The sequence below is a fragment of the Phoenix dactylifera genome, chromosome 1, assembly GCF_009389715.1.
Source record: "Phoenix dactylifera cultivar Barhee BC4 chromosome 1, palm_55x_up_171113_PBpolish2nd_filt_p, whole genome shotgun sequence".
Lineage (NCBI taxonomy): Eukaryota > Viridiplantae > Streptophyta > Magnoliopsida > Arecales > Arecaceae > Phoenix > Phoenix dactylifera.
This window is the reverse complement of record NC_052392.1, coordinates 21,328,146-21,355,311: the sequence shown is the minus strand read 5'-3', so window position 1 is coordinate 21,355,311 and position 27,166 is coordinate 21,328,146. Positions and strand designations below refer to the sequence as shown.

Sequence of the window (27,166 nt, the reverse complement as noted above, 5' to 3'; positions counted from 1 at the left end):
GTTGCAATAATTTTATTTGAACCATCAAACCCCCAAAATTCATGAAAAATTGAAAAAAAAATGCAGAAAAAATCAGAGGAAAAAGAAAAATAAGAAGACTCTATGAAAAAAAGAAAAATATTTATATAAAAAAGTGTCTAAGGAGAAAGAATTTTATTTGGACTTTTCAAATTTAAAAAAATCCATTAGCAAGTGGTTATTTTTTTTTATTATTATTAACTTCTATTGGAGATGAGAAGGGGTGATAGGAAGAGAAGAGACTAGGGTTAGGGGTAGTAGGATTATTAAGATTTTGGTAGAGGAGGGGTCGAGGCTAAAAAGGTGGAAGAGGGACAGGACAAGGTCAACGAGGTTGGGGGATGGGAAAACCTAGGGTTGGAGGTAGGGGACAAGGATGAAGCCTGAGTGGTTGACGTTAGGGTGGCCAAGTTTGATAACCATGTTGTGGATCAAGGTAAGGAATACAGTAACTAGGGAGCAAGGTAGAGCTTGAGGAGCTAGGTCATGCTAAGGATGTTGGAGATGGTGCCTTGGTACATGATGGAGATGGTGTCATTCACTTGGAGGAGTTTCAATGTGTGGCTATCATTGTGGGCGAAGGCAGAGACCTTGGGTTGGAGGGAGAGGAAGGATTTGGCCTACATCATCAAGTGTTGCTGAATCAAACGCTTTACCTCCTTTACGTTCCTTTTGCGTATAGCAGCGCTATGGGCCCATACTGGAAGAGGGTGGTGCTCAAGAATTGCCGGGCATGTTAGACACTTGGCAAAGTCGAGACTATCGGCAGCGGTGGAGGAACTATGGATAGATAAGGGCGAAAGTAATGGCGACCGGAGCCACGAGTTTTATCCTTTTTGTTATTTTTCGCTCAATCGCTATTGTCTTCTCCTATTCTAATATAGATATATAACGATAAAGTAAAATTGTTCTTCCTTCATGTAGAAAGATCATACTCTTATTCTTATGGGAAGTGCCTTCGGCGGAACATAGTTGCATCCTTCGTATGAAAGAAGGATTCACTTTTCTTTTGGTCCAGCACGGATGATAAATTGCATAGATATCAAAGCCCCGAGGTGGGGGCCATTATAATAGCAGAATTTACGAGGTTGAGATGTATTTTTAATGCTTTAACGATGTAAAAGAGTAGCAGATTTTCTATATGCTTTATTTAATTTATTTATTATATTTTTATATTATTTTAAGAATTATAATTCTATCTAAGAATTAAACATCCGAGTCAAAAACCATTTTAGCTCTCATTTACTAGCTCATCTTTGTTTGTTGATCAAATGAGCTCGTTGAAGCTTGTAATCAAGCGGAGCATGAGCTAAGATGTAATCCTTATCATCTAATAACGAACATACTAGAGCATTTTCCAGTCATTTCCTTGAATTGGAGCAGTTCTTTCTTCCCACTTGGCAGCTTGACACGTGTCCACCAGGATTCTCGGAGTCCTACTCTGATTTGAGACCTGCAACGATTTTTGTGGCTGCTGGGGACTCTCACCTCGACGGCGCGCGTAGTCCGCGGCTGTTTGTCGCGTGGCTCTTTCCGCTCCTTTCAAAACACGAGAAGTAAAAGAACAAAGGAGAAAAAGAAACCGGAGGAGGAAAGAAGCAATAGCGAAGGCAGAGAGAGCAGTTAATTTATCACTAATCGATCAAGAACCGGATCGGAAAAAGATCTTGTTCGGATGGCGGCCAACTTCGCTCTCCGATCCGACCGTTGCCCCCTCCTCCACCGACCCCCGCCCCTCCTCTATTTAAACCCCCAGCGCGCCCTCTCCCGTCGCCCCCGCTTCCTTCTCCCCTCCGGTCGGCGACGTCCGGGTTTCAGGGTTTCCTCCTCCGGCGGCCGGAGGAAAGGGGAGGAGGAGAAGAGGGGTGGGGTTCTCATCGACGTCCAGCGGGATGAGGCCTCGCAAGTTGGAACTGATGTCGAGGAGGAAGGAGGAGGACGGGGTGTGGTATTGGATGGGAGCTATGAAGGGTTTGAGTGGAAGTGGCCGCCTTGGAGGGATTTGCCGCTGCGGTATAAGCTCATCGGGACGACATCTCTTGCCTTTGTCATCTGCAACATGGACAAGGTATCGCCTCCCATCCAGGATTTTTTGTTTGTTTGTCGTGTGCCAGTTTGATGTCGAATACTTGACATGGAGACAGACGAAAAAGATTCGAAAAGTTTCCTCATTTGAGTAGTGATTTTGAATCTGTAATCTGTTTCTTGATGTTATTGCGAGTTAAGGCTGCCATATTTTGTCCATATGGAATTTTATTTGATATGATTAACGTGGCATGTATCAGATACGATGTTAGAATTTAGGATGTTGTTGAAAAAAAAAAAATTTGTAACGCAAGAGTTGAGAAAAGGCATATCGTATTGTAAATGTTCATATGTGAGATTTTAGAAGTTGAAATTGCCAGTACTCGTTTTGTTTCATTTCTTGTATTTTAGATTGGTCAGTTTATCTTGTATGCACTTTGTGCTTCATTAAATTAAGATCCTTGTAGATGGATACCCAAATTAACTAAAAACCTCTCTCTCTCTCTCTCTCTCTCTCTCTCTTTTCCAGGTTAACCTGAGCATTGCCATCATTCCGATGTCACATCAGTTTGGGTGGAATTCATCAACAGCTGGCTTGGTTCAATCTTCATTCTTTTGGGGCTATGCGTTGAGTCAATTGCCTGGGGGATCGCTTGCTAAGTTATTTGGTGGAAGGTTGGTTGCAGGCAACAAAGCCATTTGAGCCACGATAAGTAAAATATAGGGTTGGCCACTGGTCAAGATACTCACTATTCATAGATGATAATAATGGGCAATCACCATTAATCAAGTCAAAATTTCACTGTCTATTGCTATGCTAATCAGTACACAAGCAGGTACTCCCAGTAGAAAGAAAAAATTTTAGTATGTTGCAGCTTTCCCAAATGGGAAAGTGGATATGCTCTTCTTTTGTGAATGCTGCTTATTTTACCAGTTTTATTATAAACAAATTCAATTGTATTCTCCTTCCTTTTCTAAAAATCAAATTAAGATAAATATTGGAAATAATAAATGAGTCTTATCCTAGCTATTTTTAATAGCTTATCTCGAACCTTTCTCCTCTTGTCTTCTACTTCTCTGTTCAGCTTTCTTCTCATTTACAATTTGTTGGCATGTCTTTTTATTTATCTTGATTTGTATCACACGTTGGTTCTACTATTTTCTATGTAACTTACTAATATGTTATGTACCTATGCTGATGAAACATCTTCTAAATATAGGAAAGTTCTTAAAGTTGGTGTTCTTGCTTGGTCCTTAGCCACAATTCTTGTTCCATTTGTAGCAGGATTTATGCCAGGGCTGGTTTTGTCAAGAATTTTGGTACGTTATTGCTTGTCTCATGTCTGTTAACTTTCTGATATTTTACTCTTGAACTTTTTACTAACTTGTACATGAATGATTTTGATAATACAATAAGTTTTACATGTTCATCCATATAGTGTGTTCTCCTTTTGCTAAATATTTTCTTGGGCTTATATTTTACTCCAAGAACATATTTTCTTTAAAGAAACTAATCACATTTCTCAAGTCCCAAGTCTTAATTCCATGTTGTTTTATTTAAATTACTAGGATCTAAAAATTATGTGTTTTCTTGTTTATTTGATTGTTGGGAACTGTGTCTGAAAAATAATAAGGTCTACATAATGATTTAGAAAAAGTCATTTTATGCTAATTAATCACCATCGAGCCTTTTAACTTTTGATCATCTTAATTGCTTGTTGTCATGCACAGTGGTGACCCATAAGGTGCCAACTAATTCTTGATTCTGAACTTTGTTTGTACTGTCAGAATTACTATAGATAATGTTGCACACAACTTCGTATATTATTGTAAAATTTCTGTAACAATGCTGAGCAGGTTCTTGGTTTTGCATTATTCAGGTTGGGGTAGGAGAAGGTGTTTCTCCATCAGCTGCAACTGACTTAATTGCAAGGCAAGATATTAGGATATCAGTGCAGTTCATATGTAAATTGTTTCCATGGGTGGCATGTAAAACCAGTTTCACTGAATGTATTTTCTCTTCCAAATTCCTTACTTAGGCAGCTTAATATTTCCTGATTATGACCCAAAACATATCCACGAGGTTTGTTCCCAAAACATGTTAGTTTACTCAAATGTCAGCATAAGATCTTGTCAAGCTGCTCAAAAACTCCAAGGATTTCCAATAGCTATCACCAATAAGTATGAAGCATGCATTCTCTGCTAATTGCACCAAGAAAATTTACGTATGAAAATTCATATAAACTATAAAGTATAAAGCTTTTTCTTTGTTATTTGAAATGAAAATTTCTCATTTTCATATAGTAGATGATGTCCAGACTTTCCTGTTCTATATCTGGAATGTGACTGACTTGGGCATGACCATCAAAATGACATCAACAAAGAGAGTGCAAGATGTAAATATAACTAGACCTTTAAATGAATGACATGTAACTATGTAATTATGTATCTTTTTGCATATATTGGTGTGCATATGTATATAAAGAGTGAAGTAATTTCTATAAGACTGTCTCTTATTCCATAATATTCAGCATATTACGTGTATCATGCTATTGCACAATTACTTCTATTGGCACCTTAGAAAATTCATGTATTGGCACCACATGCCACCATCTGCTAGAGGTATGCTTAAACTAGTTGACTTATGAAAGTTTGCTTACTTTTTGTAATGACATTTTAATTTAACATCCTTGGCTCACTTCGATCAGTTAAAGCGGCTAAGCATTCCAAATCCGTTTCATGTACTTAGACTGGACTTGGTTAATATGAAAAATAAACTGAGGCTCTATTTTAAGCCACTGGATGGACCTCAACATATGCATAAAATGATCGGAAACAAATCAAGCTGTTTATGAACAGGTCAAGTTTAACTTGATGATGGGCTCATCTTGTCTTATTTGGATAAAAAGCAAGCAGAACCCTAACATTGAGGCTTGTGTTGTAAACAACCCAAGCATTAACATTCCTGGCTAACATAAGTCGACTCAACGTGGCTCAATAACTACTTTGCTTGAGACCCTTCAGTTAGAAAGTGAACCGAGCTCGACTCCATTTCTAAAACCCTTTTGATAAAACAGGCCTAGCCTGAATACATAACAATTTGGTTTGTAGTTTGTATACATTGTAGATGCACAAAATTATATGCATATTATTGATTTATACATAGAAATATTTCTCAGAAAATAGATAAATGGAAATGCTCTTCAAATAAACAAAAGCATGTAAATAAGTTATATTATATCTATTGAGGATGTTGTCATGTAACCAATTTGGATTTATGCTTGAAAGACCAACTATGGAGGCTATCTTTTTTTTTTGCAACAGTTAATAGAAAAAGGAAAAAAGGTCTACATATGGTCTTCATTAATTTAGAGAACTTATCATTGGGTGTCAAGAGAAGTGATCTGGTGAGCTTTAAGAAGGAAGAGTATTCATTTAACAATTTATTGAAATAATTGAGGACATGTATGCTAGGGACAAATGTTAGAAGTGGTTTTGGTACAAGGGTTTTTCCAGTTGGAAGGCTTAATCAAGGATCGGCACTAAGTCCATATCTTTTTGTATTAATTATAGATGAACTCACAGCTAATATTCAGGAAGATGTACAATGGTGTATTTTATTTGTAGATGGTATGATACTGATTGATGAAAAGAAACCATTTAAATACTAAAAGACTTGCAGAGGAAAATTTTAGAGGATAAAAGCTTAAAAAATTGGTTGGACAACGATAGAGTACGTCGAATGTAAATTTAATGAGGATGAAAATGAAGACAAAGTATCAATTAAGATTGATGAACAGGAGATACCATAGAGTGACCGATTTTGTTATTTAGGATTTATTATACAAAATAATGGGGAGATAGATGAAGATATGGGAGATAGATGAAGATATGTATAATAGAGTTAGAGTTGGTTGGATGAAATAGAGAAGTGCATTTGGAATATTATGTGGTAGTCGCATACTTTGGATACTTAAAGAGAAATTTTATAAAACAATATTAAGGTCTGAAATGTTGTATGACTCATAGTGTTGCACCATAAAGAAAGTATATGAAAACAAATTAGGTGTGATAGAAATGAGATTGTTAAAATGGATTTATGATAAAACTAGAAAGGATAGATTAAGAAATAAATAAAGTAGAGGAGCTGTAAGAGTTGCACAATTTAAGGACAAAGTGATGGAAAATCAACTGAGATTGTACAAATATGTACAACAAAGATATGAGGATGCTCTTGTAAGGTGAGGTACTTTAGTTTGTGTTGAGGGTTGTAAGAAAAGAAGAGGAAGATTCAGATTAACATGGGTAGAGATTGAGGAAGGACATGGAGAAACTTGGTATAACATTAGAGGTGGCCTTCGATTGGAATACTTGGTGAAATAGGATCCATAAAGCCGACCGAAATTGTTGGGAAAATGCTAGGTGATTTTGATTATCATGATTGTAATTATGACCAAGATGTCTCCAAATTAAATTTCAATATGGAGTATAAACTATAGTTTTCACAAAATAATCTATCTTATGATGAGTTTCAAGATTTCTAAGTTCTTAAAATTCGGTCTTATTAAGGAAAATATCTAGTTTGGGTATCATGGCTTCTTTCTCTATGCAATTGGTTGTGAATCAGTGACAAAATTAATAATCATAAATAAGAAACTTCAGGATTTGATATACTATAGCAAGTTTCTGGTACCTATCAAGACAATGATTCATTTCATGATTTCCCCTTTTTTTCGTGTAATGAATCTAACATTAATTTTTTTTCATTAAATGTTAGACATGATATTATTCAATTTGTTATTATCTTAACATGGTTGGTTATCCAACCTTATGCAGATCTATTCCCTTGCAAGAACGCTCAAGAGCAGTTGCAGTTGTTTTTGGTGGTTTGAGTGTAGGAAGCATCTTGGGGTATATCTCTGAACTTGGTAGTAGTTAAATATGTTTTGGGCACCATTTCAGGTATACTGCAGTTTGAATATTGCATATAGATATATCATACACCAATTGCTTTCTTCATGAATAATTTTTGAGCAGTCATTAGCTGTAGCATGTCACAGTATTATCATATAAATACAATATTCCTGACAGTTGATTTTCTTCACGCATGTCAATGTTGCTAGATGAAATATGTGCCCATACTTGTTCAGAGCAGACAATATATGATCACCTTAGATACTAGATTGTTATCAAGAAAATTATTGGGAAGCTAGAAATATTGTGCCCTTTGTCCAGGTTCCACGGTATTGTCAAACAGAAGGTTTTTTTTTTTCATTGGACGTACTCGGCTACTGGAAATATTGGATCGTACCATTTTCTTCCAGTAAACAGTATACGAATCAAGTTTGGTCTGTTGGCTTGAAGAACTTGTGGACATCTACATGTTCATAATTTAGACCAATTGTATTAGTGACTGTTTAAGTTTTTCAGTCTACCTCCTGATTAGATTCTCCAAAACCCAAACAATAAATGCACATTTATGTTGCCATAATATATTGGATGATCTGTTTCTAATCAGCCTTCATGTGTATGTTCATTAAAAAGAACAAAGTCAATAATGTATAGTCAGAAAGATTTTCGCTCTATAAATTTATGCCCCTAACCATAATCTATCTGAAAATTTTTAACTCTTGTATTGTTGTTCATGAACTCTTTTATTCTCAATTTTAGAAGTCAGAAGGGGGAAGAGAAGAAAGAGGGGGGGGGGGGGGTTGCAGAATGTGGTTATGTGTATGTCTGTGCGTGCATATATATATATATGTGTGTGTGTGTGTGTTGGATGATATGTGTATGTTCATTAAAAAGAACAAAGTCAACAATATATAGTCAGAAAGAGTTTTGCTCTATATATTTATGCCTGTAACCATAATCTATCTGAAAAATTTTAACTCATGTATTGTTGTTCATGAACCCTTTTATTCTCAATGTTGGAAGTAGAGAGAGAGAGAGAGAGAGAGAGAGGGGGGAGGGAGGGAGAGAGAGAGAGTGGTTGTGTGTATATTTCTGTGCGTGTATCTTGCTATCATGATGGGAACTCTCCATTTTCTACTCTATTATTTTAATATTTCTCAATGCTGGAGACTCTCACTTTCCTCAGCATTTTGGACTCTAAATAAATACAGAAGCAAGTCAGATTTCATCTCCATTATAAATTCCTTTTCAAATACCGAGATTGAGCCGGTACTATTCTTTTATTCCTTTTCCATCCTCTCTCTCAAGAGTCTGAACTATTTCAAAGACTCAAAAATCTCCCTCTCCCATGCATATCTGTGTATTTCCCATATGCATTGTCATGTGCATTGCATGTGCCAAGTGCTAGTAAATGTATAATCTCAACCAACATGGCTCATTCCTATGATATGAAGTTGGTTTTATGGATTAAATTATGACTCTTTCCAAATTCACAAGAATCTTGGAGGTCCATCCTGATTGAATGAGCTTAAACTGCATGACCAACAAGGTAGGTTCCATACCCACCAAGTGGTTTACTTTTTGTTGCAGGAGTTTATCTTGCCCAGAGTTGCCCTAGCCAAGAATTAGGCACCAAGATAAAAAAGGTAAGGCATAGTATAGGAAATCACACTCATCTCTAAGGGAAAGTACGCAAGTTGAAGAGCAAAATTAAAATCATAATAAAAAATGTGTGATAATAACATTATTCTTTGTTGTAGTAAATATACCAGATTACCAGTTTTATTTGTGTCTACTGAAACTAAACAACTGCTTGTACCTGTACAATAACATATGAAATTTGCTCTCATCTTGTCTGGAAATTTTGCAGGCTTCTGCTGGCTCCTTCCATTATCCAAAATTTTGGTTGGGAATCTGTATTTTACATATTTGGCTTTCTTGGGATTATTTGGTGAGTAAACAAACACTAAATGCCTGATATTCTCGATCCTATTTTCCAACTTGTATATGAATCTTTATTTTGGTTGAGGCAAAATACAATTGATTAGTAAAGTTTACTGTTTATGTTACTGAGTTCTTAATCACCAGTTTTGCTGTTATTGATGGTAAAGATTACAGAGATCTCCAAAATGCGCTTAATTTTTATCTAAGATCTGAATCTTAGTTAATACTTTGCATGTTAATTTGCTTTTATTGTCCATACAAGGTGTTTGGGATTTGAGTTTGTTAAAGAAGGGCAATCACCATTTGATGCAGAATACCTTTTTGGTAAGTGTAGTTCCATTCCTTTCTTTTTTTAAAAAAATCGAGTTTCCTGATATATTCAGATGTGTTCAGCGCTTTTCCCTTGCTTCTTGCAGAGGATTTGCCATTAACCCCTGAATTTTTAAAATGTTAAGATGTTCACAAATTTCATCTAATCTACAATTATATGAAAGATTTGCCTGCATCATAAAAATGAGCATTTGAATATTCTGTTCTCTTATATCAATTCAGCCTTAAAATGGAAATTTAAAATGCATTGTAAGGTCGAGCTGTTTTTTCATTACAAAGAGCTGCCGATGATATAACATTTCTAATACAGAACAAATCATTCAAGCTATTACTGCAATTGACTTTAGCAAATGTGTTTATCATACTTGTCTCTATCTTAAGTAAGGTGTCACATCCCATACGTCAGATATACAGTATAAGAATGAAATCCCACCAGCTTGAGAAGGTAACAAGACTCTTCGTATTATAAAACATGCCAGATGGTTCTGTCGATGAGATGACTGAGCTTTAAGCTTTTCCTTTCCCCTGCCTATAAGCATATTGTTGCCCAAAGAAAGCACCCCAGCACATTTCCTCAACTATTCTTGCATGTTCCTTGGTCTTCTTTTGAAGCTTTTGCAGTTCCCTAGTCCATATTTATGACAGATCGCTTGTGCAACTAATTAAATATCTTATTAATTATCATATTTACCTATTAGATGTCTTGCATTTACTTAGCATCTTTATGAAAGAAACATATAAGAAGAACCAATATAGAAGGTGACTAATGTTTACTCTCAGTCATTCTGAGATTAAAGATTCCATATAAACAAATGGCTGATGCTTTCTCCTGGTCTTTAATGTGATCATTTCTATCTAAAGAAATTTAGAAAATTTTGCTTCACACCACTCAAAAAATGCTTAACTTTGAGAGTTGCTCCCTTCTTCTTCGTAGACTACTCTGTCTCCATTGTTTCAGATCCTCCCCTGTAGTATGAGAGGAGGGCATCATCAAGTTCCTTAGTACTGAAAGTTACAACATTCTTCAAATCCAAGAAGATGTAAGTAGAGAGTTCCTAAAATTTAGGTTTACACTATTTTATAGAGTAAGCCTAAATTTGGAATAGGATCAGAGGTGGCCTTAAATAGGAATACTTGGAGAATGAGGATCCATAAAGCCGACCTTAAATAGGTAGGACAAGGCTTGATGATTATGATTAATGATTATGACTATGCTATTTTATTTTTAATTTACTTTTGGATTTATAAATAGAGGGAAAATTAGGAATGTTTTAGTCATCCAAGTCTTTTCTATTTGTTTCGTTTCTTTTTTCACTTGAGAAAGGTGGGCTACAAAGCACGACTTCGATTGAAGACTTAGGAGTGGGAAAATTCTTATAATTGGTTGCTTGCCTCCAATAAATAATGCTAGTGATATTGGAAAAGGCTGGAAGTTGTGGAGAGAGAAAAGAGTGCTAACAAAGTAAAAAAGAACAAAATAAATCAAATAAATAAAATATGACAGTGGATATATGAAATATGTGGAAAAACAAAACATGTCTTATCACCTGCATGAGTACTAATCTCCTTTTTATTAACCCCTAGGTTATTTATATTCCAAACACTTAACTGAAGCTAGTTCAAGATGGCTCTCTAGATTCTTCTCCATCATTTAGTTCTATGAGAAACCAAGTCAAATGGTCTTCTCAGGGCCTTTTGCTTTATCTTAACTTTGCAATCTTAGGCCTATCCTCCTACTATTCCCGGCTACTTTTACTCGTGTCCCTTTTCTTACTGATGCCTCAGTAGGTCTATATTGGACATCACCAATCCATCTCAACCAACAAAATATTATTCATTTATCTCATTTATTTTTAGGCTTCATATGAACTCATCCCAAAAGACATAAACGGAGAATTTATCTAGAAACCAGCTTTTAGTTGGTTAACTATTCCGTTTCTAACTAAGGAAAAAGACTATTAGTGCCTTTAGAAATGTCATTTGAATAATTCTTTTGTTAGAAAGTTTGGAGGGAATCCTAAAAGATTTAAATCTCTTTCTATGTTGAACATCAACTCATTTCAGTCATGAACAATTGGACAGGACAGGTCAATTCCGAGGCTTGAATTCAGAGATAACTTGAAGATTTTTGCTTTGCTTGTTGAACAAAAACATAGCACTGCACTAGACATATTAACTGACACAACCAAGATGAGTGGAGCCAAACTGATCAAAGTCACACGACTAAACAGAAGACTTTTGGGCAGAATAATGATTGCTTGATAAGTCGCTATAGTTACAAGACATAGAATTTGTTTTAAGGGTTTTAAGTAAGAGGGTTTTTTTCCTTTTCTTTTCTTTGATAGAGAGGGAGAGGGAGGGAGCAGAGACCCATCAAAGTTACATCACCTGGGTCCAACAAATTGGCAATGCACCTTGAACCCAGAATCTCCCTCAGGGAGAAGAGGGGTGTGATTGTGACAAGGCACTTCCAGTTCATGTTTTTAAGTAAGAGGTAATGATGACTCATGTAAAACTAATCATATCCATTCCAAAACAAATTAAACAAACTTCAAAAGTAAACAAATATTTCCTTTTTTCAGTGTGAGAGAGTTTGCAAAACCTAGTAACTCTGCCAGCACACTGTCACAATTTGTTTAACAACTTTATTTAAAAAAAGGGTTCTCATCAAGACGCATGGAAACAAATATATAAATGTGACAGATATAATTAAGTCTGAAAAGGTACCTTAAGTTTAGATGTTATTCTATTTCTACAAGAATACCAGAGATGGGGATGCTTATGTTTACATGTGGTGATATTAAGGACTGTTGAATTTAGTATGATAAATTGTGAGGTTCACTTTAATAGAGGATGGAAATTGACAACAAAGTTAGATGGCATGGTCATGTGAAATACAGAACATTGACAATTAAAGCTGGCAGGTGTGGATAGATGGAGAGATCTATGGCTAGAAGGTATCAGAAAGGATTTGAGAGAGTTTGAAATAACAAAGCCAGATTCATACAGTTGGCTCAACAGATGGAGTAATTTGTATTGATACTAGTATCATATCAAATCCAAACCATATTATCTAGGAAGGTCTCAGATTTCTTTGAACTGTTGGAAAGCAAAATGAGGGATGAGGGATCAATGTCCACGTAGATCAAAGTTCTGCAAAGGGTTGTAAAAAATTACCTCTGGCTGACACATGGCATTAGTAGGAATGACAAAAGATAATTTACAAAGCCAGTTTCATGTAGATAAGTCAACATTTCAATTGTGGTTATGTTATTAAAATTGAATTGGTGAAAGCACTTTGCCTATGTAGACCTGAGGAAATTTCAGCCTCAGCCAAAAAGAAAATCTTTGGCAATTGCACTCCTATTGCATTTAAAATGCTTTTTATTTCACTGATTATCATCTTTTGCAATCAGCTTAACTTTAATCAATTTGAGACAATTTCTATCATTATTATTTTGTTTAAATTCTTGCTAGAATAATTATTACAATGCTTGTTAGGCTTGAGAAAGGGACCATCAGGCATCAGAAACTCTTTGTTTACATCTGTATATACAAGAAATTCATGGAGTTCATCTTTCAAAGAATTGGGCGACTCTCTCAAGGTATGATGCCATTTGCATGTCTGTTGCGTATATAGTGTTAGTCTTTTGGAAAGGATAATTCCAACTTCAAATATATAGCCTGTGTTAATGAGCATCCCCACATGTGCTGGTCATCTTGTTCACACATGCAGAGTTATTAAATTGACTCATGAAGAGCACAAAGTGTCATGACTTTTAAATAAGTTGCAGTGCAAGAATTGCCAAGAAACAAGAAAATAAGATAAATTACTTCCCACAGAAATATTTTATCAATATTTATCGTTAGACTGACTAAATATGTTATCAATATTTAAAATTTCTTTCCTGCAATTAGCACGTCCATTTTCTTAACCATTTAGACTTGACAATAAACTTCTATAACCCTGATATCTGTCCTAAAACTTCTAGGTTTCTTTTGTGTCTTCTATCAAGAATTTAATTCTTACATGTTATAATTTAAGAGAAAGCTATGTGGTTTTTGTACTCCTGTAGGTTCATAATTTTGCCTTAGAAGTGATATCAGTAACAGAAGATAGTTAAAATAATTAAAAAAATCTCTAACCTACCACCATTTTTAACCTAATGCAGAAATTGCAGGCTCTTGCCCTACTAAATAGCATAGACTCCATATAGTTAGTCTCATATAAATTTGATGCACTCCTAATTGTTTGTTTTATCAAGGTGATTGCTATTGGTTTTCTGCATGATAGAAGACATCATCATATGGCGTAAGTCATGCCCCCCTCAAAAAAAGACATAAGTCATGCGACTGAGCATGCAAACACATGGGTTGCAACTCACATTGTTGGAGAGATAGAAGGGTGGGCTGGGAATGTGGGCCCTTAATATTTGATGGTTTTATTTGTATTTAATCTTTAGTAATTCTGTTGATTCAAAACATGAGGTTTGTGTTTTCACTGATGACAATTTTAGATGTGTCAACCAATATTTGTCGACATGGTTATCTAATAGCTTGTGTTTCAATAGGATGTACCATGGAAGGCATTTTTCAAGAGTCCTGCAGTTTGGGCAATGATATATGCTCACTTCTGTGGAAGTTGGGGCCACTACACTTGTTTATCTTGGCTACCTACATATTTTAGGTATCTCACTTCATGCCTTTTGTTTCAGACTTCTTGCATAAGACTTTTAGATGGCTTGTCACCATTGATTTTAATATTATTTACAATTAAACATAGTATGTGAAAGTTCTGAAATAAATTACAGAAGCTTCAAATATTGATTCATATATCCTTTCTGCGAATTGTGCATGAAATGGATTATTGATTTGTATGTTCTTTCTGTATTGGGTTATGGCTATAGTCATGGTCATACTTGATTCATATTTGTTATTTAAATAAGTTTTCTGGAAATTTTTGGACATACTTCAGTATGATTTCCTTGCTAACTTACTTCCCACGGCATAATAAATTTTTGTTTGCTCTTTGTATAGCTATAGTTTCTTGAGAATGTTTCCTAGCATTTTGATTACATTAAATTTGTTATCAGTTTGACCTCTAGTATCAGAAGTATCTTGTCAACTGGAATATCTGAGGCCACAACCATCCCATTTGTTTTCTTGTATACATTAAGTATTTCTGTACCATTACACAACTAAATGCTGTGTCTTACTTCATATTCTTCTTTTGTTTCAAAACCATCTGGACTCATTCTGGGACCTGTTAATTTTCTTGAAATGGTTACCATTACTATCAACTTAGTGATGTTGTTTAGCTTCTTTTCTGAGTTTCAATAAAAATGTCTATTTGGATTTACAAGCAGTGGTGCTTTTAAAATTCTGCCAAATGTTATATCTTTAGCATTTTCTACAAGCTATTTAGATGTTACAACTTACAAAAATTAAGTAGTATTCTAGTAGTTAACTAATAGGAAACTGATGGTTTATTTGTTATATCCTTCTGTTCAGAATTGAAAATTGAGACTGTCGTGGTAGCTATAGAATTAAGATAAGTTGGAAAGAAGATAAGCAGCAACATAAGCGAGAAGGGACATGATATCACTGTCTTCTCAAGTGATTAAGCCAAATCTGAAGCCCAGTATCTCCAAAGCTAACAGATCAGCAAGGTTCTCTTGACTTTACAAGAGAGAAGAGAAAGTCAAATTATAATGTACTTTTAAAAATGAAAAGATGTTCTTATTACAGCCCTCCCACCCCTTTTGTGAGACTTGTTTCCTATGCATAATCAACTTGATGTAGAAAAAAATACAAGCTACTAGGCTAAAATAACAAATTCTTCTGCTCATGAAAGACGATATAAAAATAACTCTACTACTGCTGTTCTTCTATGGTACCATAATGAGACCCAATCATGTTGAGATCCTGCAACTCACAAAAAGCTAAAACCAGCTCAAGCAAGAAGCAAAATACATAAAGTCTTAGCTGTCAGGTAGCAATTTCCATAAATTTCAGCAACTACCCAATTGATGTAATTTGCTGTTATGTAACTCCAAGTTACAATAAGTCAGCCAGCTTTATTTCCACTTTCAATTGCCTCTCAATCTCTAAATTGTCAGTGACACATTCTTCACTAAAGATGAAGAGAGAGGAGAAAGAGGGGAGTGTAGGGTAACAAGAGTAACGAAAGGGGGAGTGCACAGGTTAAATATCAGTCATGCAATAGTAAGGGAGATTGGCTACAAATCTGGGGAAGTAATGAGTGATTGCAGCTGTTAAAAGTATTGGTTATTTACGTGCCTAATTTAGGTTATTTCACAAGATAATTTACAATCCAACTTCCTATTTCAGCCCAATGATCAATCCCAAATTACAGTCAACAATTGAAGTTAACAGCCTATGATTATCTCATTTCCCAACAACCTGTCAGTCATGCTCAACTGAAAAATATTGTCCTTAATCTATCTTGTTGGAGAACTCAAGTGAGCAAATCTGCCAACTGTGACTTAGAACTGCATTAATGGGGGCAGTCAACCTTAATATGTCAGCCTGTTCATGAAACACAGGTTGCTAACTGCATATTATTTTTGTTTATTTGTTGCAAATGGTGCAATGAGTTTTAAGATAAGTATTCCACTCACCAAAGTTAAGTGCACACCTAGTTAACCTGTGATGAAAGAAATGACCTGATAGCGCTGTATTCGACCTCCTTATTGTATTGAGCAACATAAAATCTTTCTTTCTCTTCTTAGTAACCAAGTTTTTCTTTGTGAATTTGTAGTATCCTAAAGTGTATTGTGGGTTTAACAAGGAAACCTAACATTTACATTAATATATTCACAAACTTCAAAGTGCCTTGTGCACCTAACAGTATATCTCATATAAAATGCATTATGCAAGTCTACATGTGGAGAATGTGGACCATGCATAAACTTGTTAACCACACTGACCACATAGACAGTGCCTTATTTGTAATGTAGATTATGGTGCAACTTCTTGCTGTGATACTCTATGATATCCTCATGGGTGTTTTGAAATATTACTAATTTTTTCCAGTTTTACAATAACCACAGTGAGGAGCTGGACTTAAACTTGATGGAAGCTGCATGGGTAAGTCCTTGATGACATATTTGATGTACATTATCATTTCATATTAAGATCTGGAATGATTTATATCATTACTTTCTTATGGGAAAAAAGTGATTGAGAGGACAGTCAATAAGATGTTGTTAGCTTAAGAAGAAGATAGCTATATAGTAAATATATTTTAGCCGCTGTAATTCAACTGATAATCCAATATGATTGTTTATCTACTAATTATGTTGAATTTTATATTATTTTCAGTCGCTTGCATCTATATTGTGGTAATCAGTTATTCATTGTAGAGACTATTGGACCAATTACTGCACATGCATTTTCTGCTATTGAAATTTAAAAAAAAAAGCATGGTATGCCGTACCGTACCAGACGGTACCGGATGTACTGTACCGGTTCGAAACCGATACCGGTGGCATATCGACACTTGGTATGCCAAAAGAACTGCATACTGTACCATACTGACACTATGCTAATGTGGCACCAGTACAGGGTCTGGTACCGAGACGGCGAACCTTGAAAAAAAGAAAATCTTCGATCAGACTACAATCTATTATGTTCCATATAAAGAAGCTCATTGGTTAGTAGAAGCCAGTGCTTTTGGTGTCTCAGTGTGGTTAATTGATTTCTGTTAGCCATCAAAATTTGTCAAATGCAAAATGTGCCTAAGATTAAAGATAAAGAAGCCTTTGTCCATTTTCTCCTTTTAGTTGCTTCCACTCTATGACTGCAGGCAAACATCTCTTTACCTCTCCATTTTTCAAAATACCTGCAAGGCTGCAACCCTCTCCTTTCTCCTCTCATTATTTTACAGCTTTTGATGTTCTTTCCTTTGACTGGTAATCATCACACAGCCTTTGTCCATCTCTCTAAACACCCCCACCTTGTGAAAATTATGGATTTAATTCCCTGTTTCTATATCCAGATTTTTTTATCATAATCCAAAAATTAGAATAAATAGACTCTATCTTCTGTTTTGTAAATCCGAGAGGGGACATTCGCTTTTTAAATCTTGTGGTAGTTGAGCCAAATAAATGTTCCATCTAGACATAAATCCCCAGCGTAAATGCATTAATCTTGTTGACCGAGGTATCAAAGATATAAGATGTAGAGTAGGCTTCTGTCAGGCTAAATGCAAGTCTGTCCATATTAAATATCCTTGGACTAGCATCTCACATTGCACAATTTCCACATGCTGGGCACATGAAAGTGGAAGTCAGTCTGTTGCACCGCATCATGAAGGTCGCTAATACTTATCTGAGACTATTCTTCCCATACTTGAAATCCATGCATGTGAAGAGAAAGGATTTATTGTACTTTTTTTGGGTGATGTGACTTCCACCCATCACTGTAGATACAACTTTGCTTTAACTCTTCAGCATGGTGTCATGTCAAAATTATTTATTCTACTTGGAGTATAAGACCAGAAAAATAGCAATATCAAATTTGCGTATATCCTGGATGAGGAATTATTCAATGCTTTTCTCTAACATCAAATTTGTGTATATCCTGGATAAGGAATTATTCAATGCTTTTTCTCTAACATTTTCTACATACACAAAATTCTGTAGAAGGGCATAATAAGCACCAAAACTGGGAATTGGTGAGTTGAAAAGTAGTGCCGCGTACTGCCACAAGTGCCACAAAAAGTTGAATCTTCTAAATTTGTTTTGCACTTGCTATGGGCAATACATACTTAGATCACAGATGGATTACAATTATATTTCATCTTGCACTTCTTTATGTACAGAACTAAAGATTGCTTGACTACTAAAACATTGCATGATATTTATGTTAACTCCACATCCTCAAAATTATGATGCATGAGATGAATAACAAACAAAAATGAGGAACTGGTAATTTGATTACAAAGTGTCATGTAGTGCTACATTTACCTTCCAAAGAACGCTCTTTCAAATTTCAACTGTGCTCTACATAATGAAAGTGAATCCAGATGGTTTTGCAGTTCATATAGTGGATGTATGAATGCTTGTTTTATCTTATACCTATTCAGAGAATGTGGTCGTAACAAGATCTGTGTTTGATGGACAAGGATTAGTATGTATTTCTCTAGTCAAGGACTATATTCCTTGACTATTGCTTTGGCAATTGGTAGATTAAACTTGCCTCAGGCTTTTTGCAATTCATTAAAATAATAAAATTATATATAATTTTTGTTTTCTATTTCAGGTTTCAATCCTCCCTTCTTTGGGTTCGATTCTTATTACCTCCATTGCAGCCCCTTTTGCAGACAACCTAATCTCCAGTGGAGTTGAGACCACAGTGGTAAGGAGGGACACCGATATCCTGACCATTCTACATTTCCATTTAAAAATCATATGATGTTCTTATGCTTTGGTATGTTTCTGCCACTTTTTTTGCTTATTAATTCTGGATCTAATATGTGCAGTTTTCTTGTTACACTTGCCGATTCTTCAAAAAATATTACAGAAGGATCGCAGCTGAAATAATTATAGTGTAGGTACCAATGCCGTATTTGTATCATACATCTTACCAAGAAAATGTTAGAGAACTGGTTAACTAGAGTTTTCACGCATAAGCAGGGAGTTTGAATTTCAACACCAAGATGCATATGTAGCCAAGTTTTACATGGTCATTGAGAAATTCTTTTCTAATTCCTGGGTTCTAGGTATCAGTAATTATCTTTTGCCGACAACCATAGTACAATACTGAGGATCTCTGTGTCTTGAAAAATGTTTATATTCAAAAATCATAGGATGGTGAGAACTGGGTATGGGTGTCAGACAGGTGTGCCACGTGATGAGTGTTGAAAACAAGTAAACTGACTGGAAATTTGGTCACCAGATTTTCAAGCTGCCAGATTGTGCTTTTATAATATATGTTGTAATATATATGCCTGTGTATGTATGTATATTGATGCAAGGAGACACGAATCTTAAAATATTGAATGACCCTCTTACTGAGGAGCCTATCAAGCTCTGATCATTTGCTTTTGCATGTGTAGGTGAGAAAAATTTGCCAAACAATTGCCTTTATGTCTCCCGCAGTTTGCATGACTCTTTCCTCTGTGGATCTAGGCCTGCCACCTTGGGAAATTGTAGCATTTCTTACTGGTGGTTTGGCACTGTCAAGTTTTGCCTTGTCAGGTACTGCTTGAATTTCAGGTTATATGTGACTATTGGCTATTTTTCCTAGGGTAACTTGTACACATATTTTGTGTCACTGCAGGACTGTATTGTACCCATCAAGACATTTCTCTTGAATATGCGAGTATACTATTGGTATGCAATGAAACTCCTTGCTTGTTTTCTATTTAGATTTTCTTATGTCACCTCATATGAGATATGTCATTGAGAGAATGTTTCACCATATCATTTCCATCTCAAATACTTAGGTAATCAGCATGTACACTAACATTATCATATATTGGTGAAAATGCCAAAGGAATTTAGAATATGCGGCTTTGCCAGTTCAAAGCTCATGTAGAACATTTGAGTATGCCTTTAGTTTGGCAAGTAATTACAATGTTCATTTTCCATGTATTTTTTCTTATATCACCATCTAATAAGATCTTATATTTTGGGTAATTTCGATATGCATTTCTTTCTCTCCAAACTTGTTGTTTTCAGCCTATAGGATCATATTTAGGTGATTTATTAAATGACTGTGAAGACAAATTCTGAATACTGTTCCTGTTCCCAACTAAATGATGTTTGCACAATTGTGCTGTAACACACACACACACACACATATATATATAGAGAGAGAGAGAGAGGAGAAGAAAAGAAGAAGAAGAAGAGCATAATACAGACCAGAAAACTTCTATGTTTATATGGAATTTAACATGAATACTGCTTCTGAAACCTTGGTACAGGGTATCACAAACACAGTAGGGGCAGTACCTGGGATAGTTGGTGTTGCCCTCACAGGCTATCTTCTTGATTTGACCCATTCATGGAGTGTAAGTCATCAGGATGGAGATACACATGGATTCTTTTCTATTCTATAATTTTGCCAAGTTGCTACCTCATTGGACCTAATTAGTGCTTTGTTCTTCTTTGTGTAGATATCATTGTTTGCCCCATCAATCTTCTTCTATTTAACTGGTACGGTTGTATGGCTAGTATTTGCCAGCAGTAAACCTCAGGACTTTTCTAAGTGAGATTCGTCACAACAACACTCTTCCGAAGCATTCTTGGTGAACTTGTGACCAACCATATCCAATAGAAGAAAGGATGCACCATTGGATCTGAAAAGGTGATTGAATTTAATGACATCCATCAGTCTTCATTTTCTAATCATGGAGGTGTGAAGGAGAGCATGTGACTGAAAAAAGAAAAAGAAGGGTAAATGATGATGTATATTTACTTATGCAATTGTTTAATGTATATAATTGCAACATTTACTTCTGTACAGAAAAGGAATATTGATTGATGAAATATTTAGTTTTGTCTCCAGCTTTTATCCATGTGAATACCTGTTCTAAGTTTGGAAGTATGCTGTGCATGAAACAGATTCTTGGTTTTTGTCACGATGTTGATGCAGCGAAATGACTAGCGAACTAATTAGCAACTGAAGCATTGCAGCTGCTCAGGCACAGAATGACTATTCCCTTATCTAGGAACACTTGATCACCAATTAGAAATTTGTGGATTTATGTATTGAAAGAGCTTCAAGGTTGTACAGAAGAAATTTTCATTCTAGTGATAAAATATTATCTACTATGGTGCTTGTTACTATTTTTTAAAATCCTTGCTCTTGTTATAGTACTCTCCATACTATATCTGCTTCTGCTTCCACAACTGTGATTATTATAGAACATATGTAACAAAATTGACTTGCACACTCATTCTTTTATCAAAGAATATGCGTCTTAGCAATGTATGCTCGGTATGTGCATTGCTTCATCGAAAGCTATAATGAACAAAGTGTTAATTGCTATATTTGACTGGTGACTGTTGATGATTTTATTTCTACATGTCTTGATTAGTTGCCTCTAGCTTGTGCCTTAGAATGCGATTAATTTATAGCCTGTCTACTTATCAGGTTCACCAGCACCACCAAACAGCCTGTTCGGATTGTCAGCTAGCTTGTCCATGTTTCCTCTCACATGTGAGGAAGATGAGGCATCAGGAGTCATCATGGGAGTCCATAGATGTTGCCATCTTGAGGTTCTCAGAATAGCAGGAATCAGCTTTTCAGATGCGTACTCGACTTTCTGAAAAACTTGGGACTTGTTGAAGCAATTATACTAGTTTCTCTCTCTTATATTTCCATAGGGTGATTGAGTATATATCTTGTAAATAAGATGATCAAGTGTCCAAGAATGCCACCATAGAGATAAACCAAAATATGAAATTTTGCGTTAATGCTCTCACGAATTCACCTTCTCCATTGCCTTTTTTTTAACCTTCCCTCCCAACAATCTCTGAATGTCACCATCGCCAAACCGACTCCAAACCCCTGGTTTACGGTGTGCCCAACCTGTTATCAAGCATGACCGGTGTGGAAACATTAAGGGCTGGCGCTTCACAAATATTATCCCCAGGCTTTGGGTTGTAATAATAAAACAGGTAACAAGAAAAGGGGGACGCGACCAAGACTCGTTCATAACATGGTAGTATATTCTCCAAACATTCGAGAAAAAAAAAACTTTAGATTATCGATTAGTCATGACTTGTCAGTTTTTTTTTTTTTTGGATAACACGGATATCTTTATACCATTCTAGTATGAGTATATCCAACAAAATCAGAAAAGAAAAGAAGACAAATAGGAGAAGGTATGGACTCCAAACTATTTCACAAGAAACCACCGAAGTGCTGGGCGATATACAAGGCAACCCAATCAGCCACCCTATTCACCTTCTAGTACACATGAGTGACATAGGCATCCACGCAATCCCGCAGAACACCACGGATATCATACATAAGAGGATGTTCAACACTTGCCCCCCGTGTGACTCTATATCCACCTAATAACAGTCGTCGAATCCCTTTTAAGCTGAATCTGGTCGGCCCTTAGGATGAGGCGAACATAAGAGATACTCTCCCAAGTTGCCCTCATCTTTGCCTCAGGAACGGAAGTATCATAAAGCCGATAGCCCCTACCGCAATCAATCTAGAGTCAAAGCTTCTGATGACAAACCCAACCCCACTTCTCCTTCCATCATTCGATACACTGTTATCGAAGTTCATCTTGAGAAAGCTCTAGGGTCGGGGCTCCCAGGTGATAAATATCACCTGAGGCGCAATCAAAGCTAAACAGGAGCCCCAGATGTCCCTCACAATCCCGGTTCCATCAATGGTCTGAGCTTGAGCGTGCTCTGTTGCATAGATAAACGTCATGTTAGCTATAATCCTCGGGCTTTGCCATCTGCCCTCAAAAACTCTGGCATCTTTGTCCAACCTGATATAATAAGCAACATAGGCACATCTGGCACCACTGGCCGAGTTAGCTGGATGGACTCCTTCAGGTGATCAAGGAACGCCACACTAGGGTCGAAGACGACAGGAAACAACAAACTACACCAGTCAAGCGCCACACCACAGCTGCCCTCGGAGATCCAAAAGAAACATGCTCCGATGATTCCTCCACATCCAAGCATCGATCATAATTAGGGAAGAGTCTCACCCCTCTTCTGCAGAGCACACTCCTAATTGGCAAGCTACCCCACGCCACCTTCCACAGGACCAAGACGATCTATGGGTGAATGCGAAGCCTCCACAGCCAGCTCCCATTAATCGATTGCAGCGCCATGATTCTGTACAGCTCCCCAAGATCAGAGACTCTTACCTTAGACCGGCAAGTCGAGCCCTAGGTGCTTTATCCGGTCCATCTAACTTTAGAATTAGCACAGCTAGGATTCTCTTCGCCAACTGCTCCCCAATAAGCCACTGAACCATCGCTACATCCCAGCTCCTCTGCCTCGGGCTGAGAAGGTTACACACCTTGAGATCTGCATTGTTTACATTAACCATAGTAGGCTATAACCGCAGAGACATGTCCTTGAATTCCTGTCAAAGTGTCTTAACCAATTAAGATTTGTTAACATGTTAAATAAATTATTTGAATTTATGAATTGGCATAACTTGTTCGAATGGAACGGAATGAAAATTGATTATGCGGTTTTGTTTTTGTTAGTCTTCCTATTATATCAATAATTTCATATTCTTTCTTAAATTTTATTTTTTTATGTGTTATTCATGTTCTTTTAAAACTTTTGATGAATTTCTCGCCGAATTTTGAAACCTTCGCGGTCTAAATGCTGAACTTACGATCAGGCTGATGAAATATAGATTCAAAACGTAGGGTTTTTTTTTTAAAAAAAAAGAAATATATTAGTTTTTTTGATTATGAACAGAGAAGCGGCAGACTAGCTCAGTGTTACTCGGGCCTACTTCAGTGACCTCACCTCCCATTGTGATATATACTTTAGAAAGAAAGGAGGGGATTTTATGAGAGACTCACTGTAGAGAGAGAGAGAGAAGGAACAGTAATGGGAGAATGCTGAGCCGGAAACCCAGCAAGATCGAAGTGAAGGCGGAGGACAGGGAAGAGCTGGAAGAAGCCCGCCGCCAACGCTCCCTTAAACCCCCCCGCGACGGCCATCCCTCCTCGAACCCTAATCCCAATCCCCTCCACAAATACCTGGACCCCTCCCCTCTCGACCCCGCCGCAAAAGCCCAGCGCATCGGCCTCCACCAGCCCTGAAACCCTAATCCAATGGAGGTCGAGGTCAAGCTCCGCCTACCCGATGCCGCCGCCCACCAGCGGCTCTCCGACGCCCTCGCCCCCCACCATCTCCGCACCCACCTCCAGGAGAACCTCTTCTTCGACGGCGCCGCCGGCCAGCTCTCCGCCCGCCTCGCCGTCCTCCGCCTCCGCTTCTACGACGGAGACTCCCGCTGCGTCCTCTCCCTCAAGGCCCGCGCCCGTCTTGCCGGTGGCATCAGCCGTGTCGAGGAGGACGAGGAGGAGATCGACCCCTCCCTCGGCCGCTCCTGCGCCGCCGAGCCCTGGCGCCTCGCCGCCATGGCCAGCTCCTCCCGGATCATGGGAAGGATCAAGGAGGAGTTCGGGTTGGGCGGTGAAGCGGAAGAGGGGGAGGAAAGGAGCTCTTTTGTTTGCTTAGGGGGGTTCCGGAACGTGAGGGCGGTGTATGGGTGGAAGGAGGGGCTCGAGCTGGAGCTCGACGAGACACGTTACGACTTCGGTACGGGCTTCGAGGTGGAGTGCGAGACCGCCGACCCGGAGAGGGCCAAGGAGTTGCTGGAGGGCTTCTTGAAGGAGAATGGGGTCCCTTACTCCTACTCCGAGGCATCCAAGTTCGCAGTTTTCCGGGCAGGGAAGCTTTTACCGTAGGTCTTGTCTTTCCCCCTCTTAAAAATTTTAGATATGTGAGCTGTTTCTTTTGAATTGAGAGAGAACTCTTCATGTTGAATAAATTTTTGATTCTGTCGTTGCTGGTTTAAATGGATAATACATTTTGATTGTATCGAGTTCTTGATAAAATTTCTTTTTGAGTGGGTTGATTTGATGCATTTCAATATATATTTGTATCCATATGGTTCAAAAATTAGCTTTGTTGTGATCTCAGAACGTCAATCGTTTATCGTTTGTTCATCAGTGATCATGTGTGGTATGACCTTCATGAGGTTGGAATTCTCGTGTATTAAACCAATGGCGTAGATGAATTGTTGTAAGGAGCTAACCATGCTGGCATATCTAATTATGCTCTGCTATTTGAGTTAACCAGCCCTCTTGGGTCTTGAAACTGCATGGAAGTTGTGGAAAATGATGTTGATGACAGAAGATCAATAGCAAGAAAGACAATATTACAATTTTTTGAATGTAGAAATATTTGTAGAAATTTGAAGGGATTAGAGCTCATTGTTTTGTTGGTTTATAATATATCAAAATATAAATTTCTTGATTTGATCTGAACCAGGTTTGCAGGGATTTATCCTACTGAACATAAATAGAATACATCCATAGTTCTTTTACATGAAAGGAAAGTCAGGGGCAAGATGTCTTTTTTTTTGTTTTTTCTTTTGGAATGTGTGTGTGTGTGTGTCTGTCTTTCCTTTGTTCAATATACAAAATTGTTCTATACAACACTCAGACATGTTCATCTGCAACCACAAGGCCCTTGTTGTGGACATCGAGGCCATTTAGATCTTTACGACCAGCATTACATCCATATAGACATATATCATTGAGGTTGTAATTGGTGGATCCAAGATTTATCCTAGCCCAAATGCCATTTACAAGCCATCAGAATGAATCATTTCCAGGTAGATCTTTCCACATTAAAATAGTATGTGCAATTCAAAGGAGACAAAATAGTCTGTCTAATTCAAAGGGAATGACTTTAAGATGAGTTGTAAGGGAATTTTGCTTATCTGAATGTTTCCATATGGATATGAGAAAATATCCTTGTAATTCTAAGTCTTGCCATATCATGGAGGTCCATTCCCTTGAATCCATTGCTTATATATTATTCCACTGCATATGTTCTGCAAAATACAGTCCCTACCAACACACTTGCTGTTAGTTCAAGAGTATTTTTTAGCTTGGAAGGCATTCTTCCCCTCATGCATCGTGGGGACATAATTGGTAAATTCTTCCATCACTTATTGGGAGCAAACCTTTCCTTGCAATTGTCACACAATTCAGCCCTCTTCTCCATCTATGTTAGTGTTATATCTAAAGAGAAGGGCTGTATTCATAGCAAAGTTCTTCATTACTCTGGGTTGATCTAGTTGGATATGTGTTGATGTGAGTGTCAAATTCTCAGTATTTAAGATTTTCTTCTTGCAGCCATTACCCAGGTCTTGTACCAACACCCATGTTAAAGTGTCAGGTTCAAAACTTGGGACCAAATCAGAGGGTCACTCCCTGCTCCCTCTCTTCTCCTCGATCCTGCAACAGGCAATCCGGTCAGTCCCTTGCGAAGATTGATTACATCCAGCATGGAACAGTATTCAAATTATTTTAAGATGGTTGCATCATTTGCTTAAGAATGATCAAACAACGTCAATCTAAATTTTTTTTTCGTGTTGGAGCTGGTTGATCATCTCCAGTAAATCTAGAAAAGCAACCCACAGCAGGTGACTTTAGGTGAATGGCCCTGCCTTCAGTGGTAGTCGAGAAGGATAATGCTGCTTATTAAGCACTGAATCATTTTGAATTTCATGAGGACTTTTGAGTACTGCAATCATTCATAATCATGCTATCATGCCTTTTGCTGTCTACCATCAACACTACAATCTCAATCCTGCTTTTATAACCTGGTGTTGTTAGCCATATATTTGATAGCAATTAGTTTAGAGCAGGCACTCAAGGGTGAAAACATCATGGAAAATCACCTTGGAATTATATGGAAATGCTGCAGTTTATATGAATGCTTAGGCCCTATTTGGGATTGCTGTAGAAGCTTTTGAAAAGTAGAACTTTTTTAAAATTTTTTTTTTTTTTTTGGTGCAATAGCAACTTACACGCACTGGGCGTGGGTACAACCTACAAAATCAGAAAAAAGAAGATGACAAAGAGACTGAGGCACTGATGCACAGTCGCCCCAGATGAACCCTTCCGAGTGGTGAGCCGCAAATGAGGCCACCCAGTCGGCCGCACTGTTCGCTTTCTGTAGATGTGTATGGCCCATGAGAGACCATCCTCGTCTAAGAGTCTACGAACGTCACAAAGCAGCATGCTCGAACTCACACCGAGACCCCGACCCCGTATCCACTCTATCACTGTAGTCGAGGCTCCCTCAAGCAGAATGTGGTCCGCCCCCAGCGCCCGCCTCGCATAGGTGACTCCCTCTCATGCAGCCTTGAGCTCAGCGCAAACCACAAACAT

The 27,166-nt window shown here is 37.3% G+C and overlaps 2 protein-coding genes across 7 annotated transcripts; both read left to right on the top strand.

The window, feature by feature from the left end:
- Positions 1 to 1,506: 1,506 nt before the first annotated feature.
- On the top strand, positions 1,507 to 21,682 carry LOC103711470 (probable anion transporter 6, chloroplastic). Of its 6 annotated transcripts, none has more exons than XR_003386527.2 (16): positions 1,507 to 2,086; positions 2,573 to 2,718; positions 3,264 to 3,363; positions 3,924 to 3,976; positions 6,880 to 6,954; positions 8,825 to 8,905; positions 9,161 to 9,222; positions 12,730 to 12,833; positions 13,800 to 13,915; positions 16,302 to 16,338; positions 18,514 to 18,609; positions 18,734 to 18,801; positions 19,310 to 19,451; positions 19,534 to 19,586; positions 20,180 to 20,266; positions 20,372 to 20,778. XR_003386527.2 is itself a non-coding variant. In XM_008797609.4 (15 exons), the coding sequence occupies exons 1-15, from the start codon at positions 1,694 to 1,696 to the stop codon at positions 20,465 to 20,467; spliced, it is 1,641 nt and encodes a 546-aa protein (XP_008795831.1). In that variant the 5' UTR covers positions 1,508 to 1,693; the 3' UTR covers positions 20,468 to 20,777. The 6 variants fall into 6 exon arrangements, 1 of the variants encoding a protein (XP_008795831.1); XR_604769.3 differs by lacking the exon at positions 18,734 to 18,801 and adding an exon at positions 21,352 to 21,682 and having other exon boundaries at positions 1,508 to 2,086; positions 20,372 to 20,562; XR_604767.4 differs by lacking the exon at positions 18,734 to 18,801 and adding an exon at positions 21,352 to 21,682 and having other exon boundaries at positions 1,508 to 2,086; positions 20,372 to 20,651.
- A 2,031-nt stretch (positions 21,683 to 23,713) lies between these two features.
- LOC103711469 (triphosphate tunnel metalloenzyme 3-like) lies at positions 23,714 to 24,854 on the top strand. The gene has a single exon (XM_008797608.3). The coding sequence runs from the start codon at positions 24,029 to 24,031 to the stop codon at positions 24,665 to 24,667; it is 639 nt and encodes a 212-aa protein (XP_008795830.1). The 5' UTR covers positions 23,714 to 24,028; the 3' UTR covers positions 24,668 to 24,854.
- Positions 24,855 to 27,166: the final 2,312 nt, after the last annotated feature.

Bases quoted from the DNA above. Each gene is read 5' to 3' on its own strand.
- LOC103711469 (XM_008797608.3), top strand. From the start codon at position 24,029: ATGGAGGTCGAGGTCAAGCTCCGCCTACCCGATGCCGCCGCCCACCAG.
- LOC103711470 (XM_008797609.4), top strand. From the start codon at position 1,694: ATGGCGGCCAACTTCGCTCTCCGATCCGACCGTTGCCCCCTCCTCCAC. The intron at 3,364-3,923 runs GTACGTTATTGC...TGCATTATTCAG, and splicing joins TGGTTTTGTCAAGAATTTTG to GTTGGGGTAGGAGAAGGTGT. The intron at 18,610-19,309 runs GTAAGGAGGGAC...TTGCATGTGTAG, and splicing joins GTGGAGTTGAGACCACAGTG to GTGAGAAAAATTTGCCAAAC.